Source organism: Tamandua tetradactyla, chromosome 5 (genome assembly GCF_023851605.1).
Source record: "Tamandua tetradactyla isolate mTamTet1 chromosome 5, mTamTet1.pri, whole genome shotgun sequence".
Taxonomy (NCBI): Eukaryota; Metazoa; Chordata; class Mammalia; order Pilosa; family Myrmecophagidae; genus Tamandua; species Tamandua tetradactyla.
In genome coordinates, this window is record NC_135331.1 from 172,979,419 (window position 1) to 172,996,750 (window position 17,332).

At 32.4% G+C, this 17,332-nt stretch overlaps 1 protein-coding gene across 1 annotated transcript in view; it reads right to left on the reverse strand.

Annotated features, from left to right (window-relative positions):
• Positions 1 to 17,332, reverse strand: part of HDAC2 (histone deacetylase 2) — a 36,047-nt gene that overhangs the window by 14,030 nt on the left and 4,685 nt on the right. Inside the window, exons 2-8 of the mRNA XM_077162701.1 lie at positions 14,384 to 14,496; positions 13,113 to 13,230; positions 11,487 to 11,561; positions 10,474 to 10,612; positions 8,377 to 8,518; positions 3,678 to 3,770; positions 3,490 to 3,598 (exon numbers count right to left, since the gene is read on the reverse strand). Of these exons, the coding sequence (XP_077018816.1) occupies positions 3,490 to 3,598; positions 3,678 to 3,770; positions 8,377 to 8,518; positions 10,474 to 10,612; positions 11,487 to 11,561; positions 13,113 to 13,230; positions 14,384 to 14,496 (789 nt within the window). The remainder of the gene's footprint in view (positions 1 to 3,489; positions 3,599 to 3,677; positions 3,771 to 8,376; positions 8,519 to 10,473; positions 10,613 to 11,486; positions 11,562 to 13,112; positions 13,231 to 14,383; positions 14,497 to 17,332) is intronic.

Consider the following 17,332-nt stretch of genomic DNA (forward strand, 5'->3'; position numbering starts at 1 on the left):
TCAACAAAACAGAAAATGACAAGTGCTGGAGAGGATGCGGAGAAAGAGGCACACTTATCCACTGTTGGTGGGAATGTCAAATGGTGCAACCACTGTAGAAGGCAGTTTGGCGGTTCCTCAAAAAACTGAATATAGAATTGCCATATGACCCAGCAATACCATTGCTAGTTATCTACTCAAAGGACTTAAGGGCAAAGACACAAACGGACATTTGTACACCAATGTTTATAATAGCATTATTTACAATTGCAAAGAGATGGAAACAGCCAAAATGTCCATCAACAGACAAGTGGCTAAACAAACTGTGGTATATACATATGATGGAATATTATGCAGCTTTAAGACAGAATAAACTTATGAAGCATGTAATAACATGGATGGACCTAGAGAACATTATGCTGAGTGAGACTAGCCAAAAACTAAAGGACAAATACTGTATGGTCCCACTGATGTGAACCGACATTAGAGAATAAACTTGGAATATGTCACTGGTAACAGAGACCATCAGGAGTTAGAAACAGGGTAAGATAATGGGTAATTGGAGCTGAAGGGATACAGACTGTGCAACAGGACTAGATACAAAAACTCAAAAATGGACAGCACAATACTAACTAATTGTAATGTAATTATGTTAAAACACTGAATGAAGCTGCATCTGAGCTATAGTTTTTGTTTGTTTGTTTTTTTATATATATTTTTTGTATTTTTTATTTTTATTTTTTTCTCTATATTTTCATTTTATTTCTTTTTCTGTTGTCTTGCTATTTCTTTTTCTAAATCGATGCAAATGTACTAAGAAATGATGATCATACATCTATGTGATAATATTAAGAATTACTGATTGCATATGTAGAATGGAATTTCTAAATGTTGTGTTAGTTAATTTTTTTTTAATTAATAAAAAAAATCTAAAGAAAGGCTCTATCATAGACTAAAATAAACATAAAACGAATTTGGAGAAACACTATGCAATAGGAAAAATCTAAAATCATCATGCTTACCCTCAGATGAGTGAGAAATTCTATCACTGAAACAAAAAGGGAACATTCAGAGAAATTGGAAAATGAAAATATGGTAAGAGATCAGAAACACAATGGAAGGGCAAGCAGATAAATCAAGAGGCAGAAAACAGTAAATCAAAAAGAATTAGAGAATCAAGTTAAAAGGCCCAATATCTGACAAGGATAAAAAAGGAGGAAATTAAAATAATTCAAGAAAACTTCTCAGAAGTAACTGAGAGACATGAGTTTCCTAAATGAGTATGAAGTTCCTAGTACAATGGATGAAAACAAATTCAGGTAAAAGCCTATCTCATCATGAAATTCAGAATATAGAGGTCAAAAAGGTTCCACAAAGTTCCAGAGAAACAAAACAGAGACTGGGAATCAGAATAGCTCTTGACTCCTCAATCAAGAAGACAACAGAACAATGCCTTCAGAACCAAACTCAGAATTCCTATACTTGGACAAAGTATCAACCAAATATGAGGGTGGAATAAAAAATATTTCAGGCATACAAAGATTTCAAATTTTTTTGCAATTACGCATGCACTGAAGTTTGGCTCTGGTGTTAAAATAGGCCCCAAATCAAAAGTCTGAATAGCTGAATGGTCACTTTCAATATTTTTGGTATTACAATTCTGTAGACTGCTATCACATCTAATTAGTAAAACTGTCTGTAATATAAAAAAAGGTATATTTTATTTACTTGTAATATCTATCTGCTTTGAAATGTAGGTAAGCATTTAAAAGGTAACTTGGCATTGTAAATATCCTTATACGTTTGTACAATTAAAATCTATGAATTGAAAAATAAATTTATTATAAGAATAAAATGCTACAACTTCAGTTTATGATTATAAAAGTGGTTTTCTACTCTTAAGTAAAAACCATTAAGAACATTCTAAAAGTAGAACAGAATGACAATACACATTTTAGATAATTTACAACGATAATATCTATTTTCAGTCAACAGATTAGACTGGGCAATGAGAAACTGCTGTTATTTTACCAGTTCTGATTTACCAAAAAAGGGGGCAATTCCATCTACTGTGACCTAATATAAAGCAGAATAACAAGATCAAATTATAATACTAATATTACTTGATAGAACAGCAAACATAACATTATGCAATTTAACCTTTAATATCTGTATTTGTTTAATTCTGTTTAGGCCAATAGTCATTCTGGAAAAAACTCCATTTGTGAATTCTTTACATCTTATGAGAAAGAATTAAAAGCACAACTTTCATTTGCTACTTCAAAGTTCACAAAGGAAAATATTCCAAAAATCATGTACAGCATCCATAATAAATCATTTCTCATCCACATACAAAAAATTTAAACATTTTAAAAATAAACTTAGATTGAAATGCTAGTGATCAATGAAAGGGAGGGGTAAGGGGTATGGCATGTATGCATTTTTTTTCTGTTGTCTTTTTTATTTCTTTTTCTGAACTGATGCAAATGTTCTAAGAAATGATCATAATGATGAATATGCAACTATGCGATGATATTGTGAATTACTGATTATATATGTAGAACGGAATGATCATATGTTAAGAATGTTTGTTTCCTTCTTGTCATACTTTCTTAAAAATTTAAAAATAAAAAAAAATTAAACATTTTTCAGCTTTATTCTTATATCCTAGATCTTCATTTTTCAACACTTAATCAAAATTGAAGTATTCAGTGAATTCCTACCTCCTGCATACCGTTTTTCAGGAAGCTGCTTGAGAATATCTTCCCCCAAAATAAAAGAAAAGTAAAGAGGAAGACTAAGGATACAGCAGTCAAGAGATCCAACACAGCAGAAAAGTAAAGATTAACTCTATGTGCCCCCAGGTCTACAGAGGATACTCAATAGGAATAGGTCAGAAAGCTGTTCTACAAGAAAGTAAAACCGATAGAGTAACTAATATATATGAACATTTGAAAATACTTAGAAAACAGGCAGTCTACTAATGATAAGAGAAAACTAAAATGAAGTAATGCAAGACACAAGAACTGAGTAAATTGAAAAGTTTTAATGATGATCATGATGTTAAGTATCAAAATTCTGAAATAAATGTACTGCAAAAATGGAGATATGAGAAAGGAGTGTGTGTATGTGTGCGTCAGGAAAAAGGTGGTGAAAGATAGTCAAGCCCTCACTTCCACAATGAGAAGTGAATAATGCTAAAATTAAAAGTCCAATTAGGTAACAAATGTGCTTATAAATTTAAGAAAGGTAAACACACATACACAACAACAAACCCAAAAACAGTTGAAAATAGCTGCCCCTGTGAGGACTGCAATAAGTTTATAAAGCTATTAAGTATACATGCATATATAAATTTAACAAAGTTTAAAAAGATGTAATGTAGTGAAACAATTATGCACATTGGTTCAATGGTAAAATAGCAGGCCAAAAATTATCAGAACTTTCATGAGAAGCTCTCAGGAAGAAGAAAAACCACTTTGACTGGAAATTCTATACTTAAATGCTTACCTTTGACAGTCAGATTGAAGCAACCAAGTCTATCCCCAGATAATGAGTCTGCACCACACTGTAACACCACAGCACTGGGCTGATACATCTCCATCACTTTTGAGATAATCTATGTTTCAGACAACAAATGTAAGTATCTTCAACAATATTTTAAATTCCATTTCAATTCTGCAAATAATAATACTTACAGGCTTAAATATCTGCCCATATGACTCATCATCAATACCATCTCTCATTGGAAAATTGACAGCATAGTACTTCCCTTTTCCTGCACCTATATCCTAAAACACACAGTTAAATAGATTTTAGGAATACTTCATTAAAAAGTCTGACCTATTTGTTTATTAAAATACTTTTTAAAGATTAAACAACCTGGTAACAGGACCCAGTACTGAATTCATCTTGTAAGCTGAGAAAGGAAATAATACAGACTAAATAAGTGCATGTTCCAATATTTACGGATTGCTTGTAAAGCCTAAAAGAAATACTTTCAATTAACTTGTAATGATTTTTAAGGGGAAGAAATTTAACACTAACAGACTAAAGGCAATATAAAGTTATACTATTTCATCAACCCAAGAAATTCATTCACAAACAGATAAGGAGAAAACTTCAAGGTAAAACTGTGGAAAATATATACTTTGGGCCAAAGAATCTGTGCTGGTTTGAAATGATATATGTACTCTAGAAAAGCCATGTTTTAATCCTAGTCCCATTTTGTAAAGGCAGCCACTTCTTCTAATCCTATTTAGCATTGTATACCTGAAACTGTAATTAGGTCACCTCCCTGGAGATGTGATTTAATCAAGAGTAGTTGTTAAACTGGATTAGGTAGAGTTGTGTCTCCACCCATCTGGGTGGGTCTTGATTAGTTTCTGAAGTCCTGCAAGAGGAAACGTTTTGGAGACTGAGATTGGGAGAGAGCAGAGAATGCTGTAGTTCCATGAAGCAGAGTCCACCAGCCAGCAACCTTTGGAAATGAAGAAGGAAAACGCCTCCCGGGGAGCTTCATGAAACAGGAAGCCAGGAGAGAAAGCTAGCAGATGACGCCATGTTTACCATGTGCCTTTCCAGCTGAGAGAGAAACCCTAACTGTGTTCACCATGTGCCTTCTCATTTGAGAGAGAGAGAGAGAGAGACACACCCTGAATTTCACCGGCCTTCTTGAACCAAGGTATCTTTCCCTGGATGCCTTTGATGGGACATTTCTCTACACTTGCTTTAATTGGGACATTTTCTCGGCCTTAGAACTATAAACTAGCAACTTATTAAATTTCTCTTTTTAAAAGCCGCTGTTTCTGGTATATTGCATTTTGGCAGCTAGCAAACTAGAATAAAGCCCTTTAAGGAAAATTATCTTTGTAATACAGGGCCCTTCCTATAGCTCATAATCTGGTATGAAGTTATTTATTCCTTTTAACAGTAACAACCTAAAGCATCAGAATTTGTTCTTTAATTAGCCTTAAACTAAATTTTTGTTTCCACTTGTTGAATGGGTGCTCCAGGCAGTAAATACCTCTTAAAAGAAACACAGTCGAGAAACTGCGAAGTATGTTACAACCAAATATGTGCACACACACTTAAAATACATTTACATATATACTCATTTTATTTGTGCCTGTACGTGTATGGTCTAGAAGTGATATTTCTGCAAAACAGTGCTTTACTGCCAACATCAAAGGACTGGGAGTGACTCATGCTTTAAATTACAATGTCTCAAGATACATAAATCCTTAGGATTAATAAAGCTCATACAATTTCCTCCTTTATTTGCGATGGAAAGATCTTATCTTGCATTAATTTCTACAAAAGCAAATTTCCTTCAGTGCTAGTATCATGACTCAATTTGCAATAAAGAAAAAAGTGTAATTATATACCTCCTTCTGCATTTTTTCTTAAAAAATACACATTTTTATATATATTAACTACATTTAACTACACAAATGTGGATAAACTAAAGTACCATGAATCTCTGGACTCTTGCACTAAAAACACAGTTGGAATATATTTTTGTTTTACATTTTAAAACACAGAAAGTTGATCAGCACCTCTCATCTCAGTTAAGGGCAACCTATCAACTTTGGGCTGCTGTACTGGTAATCCTTCCCTTTCTTATTTCATAACGGCTACTTCATTATACCTCTATTTCTTTGGTCCACTTAGATTAGCTCTAATTAAAGCAAGCAGATTTTTAATAATGATGTAGCCTTCTCTTCTGTTTCAGAGTGTGTTGTGAGATACAAAAGGGAAAGTTTGTCACTAAAATTTAATAACTTCACCCAAAGGTACACAAGTTTCACACAAAATCCAAATGCAGCTATATACATATAATGTGACAATTGATTTTAGTTTCTTGACAAAATTTTGGGGACACGTTTATGATATTCAAATAGAAAAAGTTATTCTTTGAATGACATTTTGTGTAGTGATTACAAAATATTAAGGGAGGAAAATAGATATTGAAAGCCACTCTCAAATCTTTCTAAAACATGCATTCTCCTATATTTTCTAACAAATTCCAACAACCATGAGAATTATGAACAGCTGAGAAGAGACTATGGTGATCCTCATCTACTGGGTGAATTAAGACAGAGCTCTCCATTTGTCACTTCTAGAATTAGATTTACATTGCAGAGACACAGTCTCATTTTCTAAGATTAAAGCTGGGAAGGCCTCTGCTTGATTTCCACTGTGCTGTAATGACTGAAGACAAATGTACCCTCATGGTTTATAACAGTGGTTCTCAAACTTTTGTGTGCAGAATGTTACCCAGAGTCTCCAGAGTCTGAGAATATATACTTTTAACAAGTTTCCAAGTGATGCAGATTTAGTAAGAAAAATATTTTAACCATCGTAACTTTTGTGTTACTGAAAGAGTATCAACTTGTTGTCAAATAAAAGTCAGATTTGAAAAACAGAAATCTCCCATAAAATCCAAGTTGCACTAATGTAAACTATATAAGGGCTAAAGAGCAAAAACAAAACAAAAACAAAACAAAAATAAAAACAAAAACAAAACAACACACTAGTGAAGCAAAATAACTTTAAGAAATTTTTAGAAACAAGATTTTTGAGCAGTGGTTTTCATACCTTAAAATACAAGATAAAATGTCACCTTATGTGTGAGACTAAAGCAAAAAATGTTACAAAATTTAGATTTTGACTAGAGCATTTCCTAATATAACTCACGTAGATAGGCTTGATTGAATGTCATAAGCACTTGGAATCTCAGGTAGCACATGAGATTTTGTTGGTTTGTCCAGAGTGATGCCCTGATGAATCCCAGAATGATTTGATCAGTGACTGGAAAAGTATTTGCAAGCCCCCTTCGGGGAATGGTGAGAACAGGGAGAAATTCAACTTCCACAAGTTGAATTCTTGATATTCTCACAAGCAGTGTGGACAACCAAAGCTATAGGCTGAGCCCCCAGTCTTGGGGTTTGTTCACGTGAAACTTAACCCCACAAAGGATAGGTCAAGTCTACTTAAAATTTAGGCCTAAGAGTCACCCCCAAGAGAGCCTCTTTTGTTGCTCAGATGTGGCCTCTTTCTCCAGCCAACATGACAAGCAGTCTCACCACCCTCCCCCTCTCTGCGTGGGACATGACTCCCAGGGGTGTGGACCTTCCTGACAATGTGGGACAAAGATCCTGGAATGAGCTGAGACTCAGCATCAAAGGACTGAGAAAAACCCTAGAATGAGCTGAGAATTAATATCAAGGGATTGAGAGAAACTTCTCGACCAAAAGGGGGAAGAGTGAAATGAGACAAAGTGTCAATGGCTGAGAGATTCCAAACAGTCGAGAGGTTATCCTGGAGGTTATTCTTACACATTAAGTAGATATCACCTTGTTGTTCAAGATGTAGTGGAGAGGCTGGAGGGAACTGTCTGAAAATATAGTGCTGTGTTCCAGTAGCCACGTTTCTTGATGATGATTGAACAATGATATAGCTTTCACAATGAGACTCTGTGAATGTGAAAACCTTATGTCTGATGCTCCTTTTAGCTACTATATCAACAGAAGAGTAGAACATATGGAATAAAAATAAATAATAGGGGGAACAAATGTTAAAATAAATTCAGTTTGGAATGCTAGTGGTAAATGAAAGCAAGGGGTAGGGGTTTGGTATGTAGTCTTTTTTTTCTCTATTATCATTTTCTTTCTTTTTCTGTTGTCTTTTTATTTCTTTTTCTAAATCGATGCAAATGTACTAAGAAATGATGAATATGCAACTATGTGATGATATTAAGAATTACTGATTGTATATGTAGAATGGAATGATATCTTAATGTTTTGTTTGTTAATTTTTTTAATTAATAAAAAAAGTTAAAAAAAAAAATACAAGAGCACCAAATGGAAACAAATTTAATAAAAATAAGCAATAGGGCAGGTAGGGCTAAGCTATGGTATTTTCTCCTTAAATGGTAAACATTATAATATTGCAGAGGAATAAGAAAAAATAAAATCAGACCTATTAAATCAAGACTAATACAGAAGAGGGCAGCAGAACTTGATTAAGACCTGGTCAATTATATTTTATTCCACCAATCTATAATTAATACCAATGCAGGATACCATCAACTAGGTTTTAAAGATTAAAACAGAATGATTATCAACAATATGATATCTTCATACTTCGTAGATATCTCATTTATTCAACCAAAGAAAATAGCTGAGAAGAAAAATCCTTTAAATTCTCGTTAAATTTTTGCTTATAGTCAGCAAACATAAATTCTAGCATGTTATTGTTCATATAAAGCAATTCCAGTTTGCAAACTACTTTCGAATTAATGGCCCAGAAAAAAATACTAGTTCAACATAAATTTAAGTATAGGATTAAAAATCTCCTAGATTAATCTGATATTTATTCAGAATTTAGCCTTACCCTCAAGTCTCCTGTGCCAGGAAAATATTCCCCATATTTATGGAATGATACAGTCATTACACGATCTGTTGTATAAAAAGCTTCTTCAACACCATCACCATGATGGATATCAATATCAATATATAAGACTCTCTGATGATACCTGAAAAGAAAGTCATAAGTGTTGTTCTAAGCTGGGACAAACGACCATGGATTTAGGAAATCTATTTTTGAGCTCTTGCATTCCAGAACATTTAATCCACTTTTTACTTTACTTCCAGCCTAAGCAACCATTCAAATGCCTGAAGTTATATTTCAATCTTACACTTTTAAATCCCTCATTTACATTCAATCTACGTGACAAAATGTATTTACTCTCTCTGGTAAATTTGTCCTATTTCACATACTTTAAAAACATAGCACGTTTTTACTAAATAACTGAAGATTACATCATACTCAAGATTGTGACTTCAATCAAAATACCTCCATAGTTATTCACTATACAACAGGGCTGGCAAACTATGGCTCACAGGGCAAATTTGGCTAGCTATCTCTTTCTGTAAGGCCACAAGCTTATAGTTTTTACATTTTTAAAATGGTTGAAAAAAAAAATAAAGAAAAATTTGTGATGTGATTGAAACATTAGATACACTCATTTGTTCATGTATTATCTTTGTTTTTTTTGTGCTACAAATGCAAAGTTGAGTTGATGGGGCAGAAACCACATGTGGTTCATTCATCATTCATTCTGTTGCTGGTGCACAACAAATTGCAGTGATACAGTTAACAACGTGAAAGCATTTTAAATACCACAGATATTACCATACTGCAACATTTGTTTTATTAACAGTGCAAATCCATGCCAAAACAAGGGAAAAAGCAGAACTCGAATGCCATCCTTCCAGTGGAGTGTGGATTAATTTGTAACTGAATTAGATGGTAAAGAATAGGGTTTATTTTCAAGATAGCAAAGATATGCTAAAAGAATACAAAATAAGCTGTTTTACCAGACTAAGCATTCATAATAATATTCTCAAAACTCACAAGAAGGAAATAATCAGAAAAATTTAAAGTGGAATATCTCATCATAGCAGAATTTCCTCTTTAACAAAAAAAAACAAGGCTGAAACCACAGTAAGTTTCTGAGCAGCTCGTTTTTCAGACAAGCAAGGAGTACCAATAGTCAATTAAATCATGTTTGATTGCACCAGACAATATGTCCAGAGCCATTAGGCCTGTTTAAGACTATTAGTCCGTGGGCTAGAAATATTGTTTAAAAAGCTGAGGACACTGGGAGCCACAACAAGTCTATTAAAAAAAACAAGGCAAATGATTTCAAGTGCTTTTCCTTAGTTCTGAATCATACTATTGAGTTACTGCTTATGTAAGGAATCAATACCAAGTATGAAGTGACTAAAATTTAGGCTGGATAAATATTAAGTATGGAATAACAAGAGGCAAGAACATTTTCAAAGAAGTTGAGACCATACTAATTCAGCACAACCTGAAGTGGAATCTGCTAAGATGTGTTATAACTAATGGGCTTAAAAAAAAAATCTAACTTTGTAAATCTCCAAATTCACAAGTACCAACTATGGAAGATGATCTTTCCTTCAAACTGCAGTTGAAGATAAAATACAGCCTTTAAAAAGGAGATAATATAATCATTAATAGAAAACAAAGCTCCATTCGTATGTAGAAGCTAGGCTGTTAGTTGGACTTACTCAATAGGTACAAATTTCTTTTTACACAAGTTTCAAATTTTTGCTTCCTAAAGTTGAAAACTTACAAAATGGGAACATAAATGTCCAGGGTCATGCCATTTTTCATTAGTTGAAACTGTAATGCAAAAGTGAATTTGAAAACTACTATAAATACTTTAACAAGGGTTCATAATGGGAATTTTAGCCATTTATATACATTTCTCACTCTTAATAACTCAATGACTGGGCAAAATTCCTGTATTTCTTTACTGGTTCGTAATTTATACATAGAAGATTCACTATTAACATTTTTCACTACCTTTTACTGGATTTTTTTTAAGCCGTAGATTTTTTTTAACTACATTTTAATTTAAACCGCTTATCACAGGGAAAATAACAACAGAAATGAACTTACTTTAGTAACTCAAGGATGGCAAGCACAATATCATTAACATAACAGAATCCTGAAGCTTCTGATTTCTTAGCATGATGCAATCCTCCAGCCCAGTTAACAGCCATATCAGTTTGCTGTCGGTTTAACTTCACAGCCCCAGCTAAGAAGTAGAAATATGACAGGGTAATCTTTTTAAATCTTTAGAGTCAAAATTTTGTATAACTAGACAAAAGCACTACAGGTAAACAGTATGCCATTCATAAGTAAAGGAATTTAAATTGCACTATTTGTAGACCCTAAGAAAGAGGTTCATAATAAAACAGTAGGATTTATTGTCTAGGGTACTAACAGACAGTAGTTTCTTCTCCTTTTTTTTTAAACATAACAACCTACAAACATGATGAACACTTACCATATGATCATCCCATTCTTGGTATATAATCAATAACTCACAATATCATCACATAGTTGTATATTCATCACCATGATCATTTCTTAGAACATTTGCATCAATTCAGAAAAAGAAATAAAAAGAAAAAAGGAAAAAACTCATACATACCATATCACTTACCCCTCCCTTTCACTGACTGCTAGTATTTCCATCTACCCAATATATTTTAGCCTTTCTTTCCCTTATTTTTTCTGTATCCCTTACCACTCCCTTTCATTGATCACTAGCATTTCAATGTACTAAGAGTAGTTTCTTCTTAGGTAAATATTTTCTATTTGCTGTGGCACCAAAAGAAAGAACTTATTAAACAAAAGTGTACAGATTGAAAAAAAAAAGAAACAATGGTAACTAGAAAAGAAAAGTCTCTGCGTACAAAAGAAACTAAAGTAAAAAATAAAAGTTGGAATCACTGTAATATAAAACATGAAAGTTTTAAAGATAACTATATTCTAGCATAAACATACTGATTCCTTTTTGTAAAAAAAAAAATCCAGTATTGCTAAAGCTTTTGCTTTAAACAAATAAGCCAAATGATACAGAAGTTTAAATCAACCTTTAAGTCAGACAAAATCAGGACACTTACCAACTGAACCACCAGTTGAGAGCTGACAAAACTCAAAGAGTCCATCAAACACTGGACAATCCTCTCCAACATTAACTGCGGAAGATGGATTTCATTAATTGCAACCCACTCTATAATTTAATGAAAGCTTTTCCTTACAAAAGCTATTTTTTCTATAAATTCTTTTTGGTGTTCAATGCAATCATGAAACACACTTTACAACAGTAACCTAAAGTCTGCAATTAATATGTTATTATTTCACTCAAAGGAAAGTATTATCTGTGAAACATCACTTTCAAATTCCTACCAGGATTATTTGTGGAATATTTCTGTTCTTTTAACAAGAAATCAGTAACTATCAGAATATAAAAGTTATTTGTTTTTATTTAATTAATACATGGACTTAATATTTCTGAGTATTTCTACTCAATCATACAACAATAAATTAATCATGAATCGAAATGTTTAAAAAATTCCAACTGCTTTACTACTTCTTAAAAACTCCTTAAGTACATAGACAACCATAATTTTGAAATGTATTTTAGTGGGTATTAAAAGGATGTATCAGCGGTTGACATATGGCCATGTTTATTTTAGCTACTGAGAGATGAAAAGAATTAACTAGGTGCATGGGACTCATAAAGGGGAAGGTAGGGGATACTTAAGGCACAAGGAAACAACACATACAGATATATGACACAGTGTGACATAGTTCAATGAAGTTCTTCATTGAAGTTCTATACAAGACAATGAAAAAAATATATGTAGATGTGTATAACCCATTCTCAGTCTCCCTTCACCCCAAATTAAAACCTCTTCAAGAATCAGGGTCACTGTTTTATATATAACTTTGTATACCCCCTTAATTTAGCATTAAACAAGCAAATAGCAAATCTTAGATTCCTATGGCTCAGAAATGATTGTAATAATCTTAATACAATTCAGTATTGTGCAGGTTTTAATCAGTCCTGTTAATCCATTTGCTCTACAGTCACTAATGACTTTAATCCCATATCTCTACTCAAGAACAGGGATAAATATTATCTGTTCTATCTATATCACAGTATTTTACTGAATCAAAAGCGATAATCTATGGTGGAAACGTAATGAAGTTTTATGAATATGAAATGTCTAACAATTATACTTAATTTAGCGTTCTTGAAACTGTTCAATTTTGAAAAAACATCACTGAAATTTATCAATTAAAAACACTATGTAAAATGAGTTCCAGGATCAAGCTTACAGACACCATTCAGACCTTTTAGGATGACATTCTGTATTCTTCATGCAAGCCAATTTGTTATCAATCTTTAAGTAATAAAATATTTTTAACTTTATCAAGAGAACACTATTGGATTTTTTTTAAAGCATGGGAGTGAGGTCTTTCCTCCAATATCCATTATCCCAAGGCTAACATATGCCCAAATTAAAAGTAGAGGAGTATCCAGTTTTTTGACAGAAGAAGCTTCAGGAAAGGGGTTGTTCTTATTTAGTAAGGTTACATACTTTCAAATCCATGAATAATTATAATAATCTTTTAGACCTACAGCACAAAGGAAAAAATCACTTGATAATTCTATAGCACTTCTAGAAATAATTTCCTTATATTTATCAATACTTATATATACTTTTAGCATACAAACGTACATCTCTGCATCTGCTTACTATACTCAGACATGTTATCTGGTCTTATTGAACGTAGAAATTTGATGTACTCATCACTATGGTATTTAGTCATTTCCTCAGCAGTGGCTTTATGGGGCCTCTGTGAAGAAAAATTAAAGAATTGTGGAATTACAATTTAGTTATATAGAATTTTCAAACAAAAAAAAATAGAAATTTTCCCCTAAGTTTCAAAGCAACTGTTTGTCCTGAACAAAACAGATAAATTCCAAAGCTAATTCAAAATTTGTATTCACATTTTAGAAAATTCCAAAGTCAATTCAAATTCCTTTAAAGCATTAGCTAGGCCTATAACTAGCTAGGATTAATCAATCAATCCGCATATTTTCATCGACATGAGTGACCTGTATAAGGTCAAATTAATATTCATCAAGTCTACTTTCTCTGGTTTTCATCAATTTTATCAAAGAGAATACACGGAGTTTTGGTAATATCCTATTCCACTGTCTTTTAGTATGAGGTTCATTCTTCATTATAAATATTTTTCCTTCTTTTTCCTCTACTTATCCCAATACCAATGTCCTGAAGAGCTCAATTTCTTTTATGACACACTCCCCTCAGAAGGCTTCCACAGACTGGTTGTCTTATTCTTCCTGCCCCTCTTCTCTAAATGCTGGTCTCTGAAAGGTCATGTCAACATACATTGCTTAACACTGTTAACTACTTCAAGTCTTTCTTTTCTCTCCAAAGGTAATAACCTTGTCTTATATTTATTTATACAGTCACCATCTTTATCTCCAAAATCACTCAAGGCATATGCAGTAATATCTTCTGTGTTATTTACATTCTGCTTGAAAACTAAACAGTGTTTCATATATACATTCATATATATATATATGCTAAATAAATATTTGTAGTAGTAATTTTCTGAATAATTCTTTCTGTTATAGTCTCAAGGTTAACTTTTTTCAGCAGCATAAACAGATCAACAATTATTATAACAAAAATTATAAAGGATGCTGCACTGAGTTGCTTTCCAGAAAAGTGAAAGCCTGGGTAGGATATTTATTTTTTAAATGCTTGGTAGAAGAGGGGGGAAAAACAGACTATAGCTCCCACACTATTTTCTCTGAAAAATGGAAAAAAAAACCAAAAAACAGAAGTTTCCATTTTCTCCCAGACCTTTTCATCTGGTAAATATCCTCCAGGGGGGAATAATAAACAAAACAAAATTTCAAAGTAGTAGTTAAGAAACAAATCCACACTGAATATCCTCTACCAAAACATATACTCACATAAATTTCCATTTTTCTGTATAAGCCATAATTTAGCAGCAAGTTATGGGTCATACGGATTCTATGAGGTTTCATGGGATGACCCTGTCCATAATAATAATTTCCAATATCACCTAAAATAGAAAAGAGACAAACTCAACAATACAGAAAGAGACTCTTCATGAACTATGAATTTATGTACAGCCATCATTAGAAGGTATTCACCACTTAACCTACAGATGTTAGATTGATCATCCCAGAAATCTTTTATAGTTGGTACTATGGATGTTAAAAATATTCTGTGCCTGTTATCAGTCCACAAGGGAAATCTTTGGGAACTCAAATTTAAGTCCTACATAGTTTTGCTCTATCAAGACATACTCATAACATTTTTCAAGGTAATAAGGATATTCTTATTCTTTACCATTAAATATTTACAATTTCTATTCTAATGACAACTTATATTTCAATGTCTCAAAATTCATGCATGAGATTGATTTTAAAATAAGTAAATACCACTAACATCACAGATTTCCATCTTTTTATTTTCAATAAAATTAATACTTTTAAATAACATTCTAGTGTTTCTATAATGAAATGATACAAGCTTCTTTAGATGCGTTTCTAATATAATGGTACTGTATATTTTAAAAGACTTTATTAAATTAGAAATTGCTTTTAGTATAGCTTCTAATCTTTAAAATACAATTTCAAAATTTTATTAGGACAGCCATACTGATTTTAATGTCTTTCTAAGAATGTCATTTCAATATAGGTTTGCATAATAAGTTAGGGATAAAGAATACTTTTTACCTTCAAGATCACTAAGTCTTTCAAAATTCTCCCTAAATACCTTTATCTTCTAGCTGTTTAATGGAAATTGAACACTCTAACTACTTTTGCTTCTTTCTTCCACATATTTGATAATACTCCAGGAAGAACATTCATCGTGTTTCTAGTAATTTTAGTAACATTTTGGAACTATATCTTGTTTACTTAACTCTTTACTTTCAACACAAGCTTTCTCCTGAAAACAATTCATATACCCACAGTCGTTTAAAGGGAAGGCCAGCTTTTTAAGGCAGATGCCAAGAAAAAAGGTAAGAAACAATACAGACAAGTGCAAAGACATTCCTTTGCATTAATCACAATTCAGAGCCTATGAATGTAGAAAAACTTTCAAGGATCTGCCATAAAGGTGAAAGTACACACAAAATTATCTAAATCAGCCTGGTCTTAATAATTCTTAAGATATGGAAAGCCCATCAGACACCAAAGTATCATGTACCTAAATTATTGCAAATAAAATATTTCTAAGTTATCACCACTGCCTACCAAAGATCATCAGAGTAAGAAAAAAAAATTCTAGTCATTTGCCTCTATTTAAGAACTACAAAGACGTAATTCTCTAAATCTACCACAGCTTAAGGTAAAATATTTTAGTTAAGGCATACTGAGAATCCAATGGAAAGCCAAAGCCTCCAATAATCTGTAGATAAATTACGATTATCATCTGACCTTCACTGTACATTTAGACTGGAGTTATTTATTTCTGCAAGTGTCTTTGAGGAAGAAAAAAAAGTAGCAATTAACATTTACTGAAAATTTACTAGAAGGCACTATTCTGAGCAACTCACATGTGTTATTTTTTAATCTCAACAACTCTACAGAGTAGGTTTATTACTATTATTCCTATTTTATACTTGAGGAAAGTGAGACACAGTCATATCAGGAAATTTTGTCAAAGCCACACAGTTAGTAAGCAGAGGAACTAGATTAAACCCCAGGCAGGGCAACTCACAGCCAATGTTCTTAAATGGTAGCTACTGGGGGAGCAATGGCCTTAAAGAGTTACTAGAAAGACAAGGGAGGGGGAGGCTTGATAAGAAAAGCATATAATTTGGAACACATATTTTTGGGTAAAGGCTTAAGGCCTTGTTAATTTAAGGAAATCACAGTAATCTAACTACCTAATCCACCAAAGTAATTTATTTTACCAACAGCATCTTCAAACTTATATGAATGTTTGCAACTTCTGACAAGTTTCTCTGCCCATCTCACCAAGAATATCAACACTAGCTAAATGACACTTATCTGCAAGGGAAGTCAAGTTAAAAGACAGCCGGGATTTGATTTATCAAGAGTTCTTCGAAAACGTAAGAAAATTATAAAAAGAACCATCACTATTTTTTTTTTTTACTTATTCTCAAATTTCAATTCTCAAATGGATGTGCACTGTAATTGTCCAATGTTTAATAGAGATAGAATGTCTTTTTTTTTTTTTTTTTTTTTTAGTTTAAAGAACCTTATGGATTTCATTCATCTCACTTAAATGGTCAGTAATATAATTTGGGAGTTTTATGTTATCCTAATTTTCTTCAAAACGCTTTAAAGTACTTTACAATGAAACAGACATCCAGAAAATCCTAAGTGTCAATGTGAAGAAATAACTATAAAGAATTAGCAATCTGCACAATTTAGAACTTGCTCACCCTTCAAGAAACTATTAGACTAAGGTGGCTACTAAGGTCCACAATCTCTTAGCCAAAGCCCTTGAGATTGGATGTATTTCAGATTCTATAAAATATAGTTCACTTGTATTATGCAGTTTCCTGGAGTCTGGACTGCATACTATAAGCAAACAATATTTCCAATACAAAAATGTACAACTCTTTAGTCAAATAAATAAAAATCATAAATAGCTTCACAGCCCTCATAGCAATTCAGGTTAAACTTCTGATTCCAAATAAGCCACCAAAAAAAAGAAAGAAAAGAAAAGAAAAAGGTAACTTGCAATTTTCTTATCATTTTGATTTTAGGATAGTAAAGTGTAGCATTTCCCCCAAAGATTAGCCAAGTACACAAAAGACTCAGTAAAGAACAAAGTGAGCAAGAAAAGTGACTGTATTATTATTTTTCTTCTACAGACTACTCAAAGTAGTCCACTAGCAACATTATTTAACATAACTG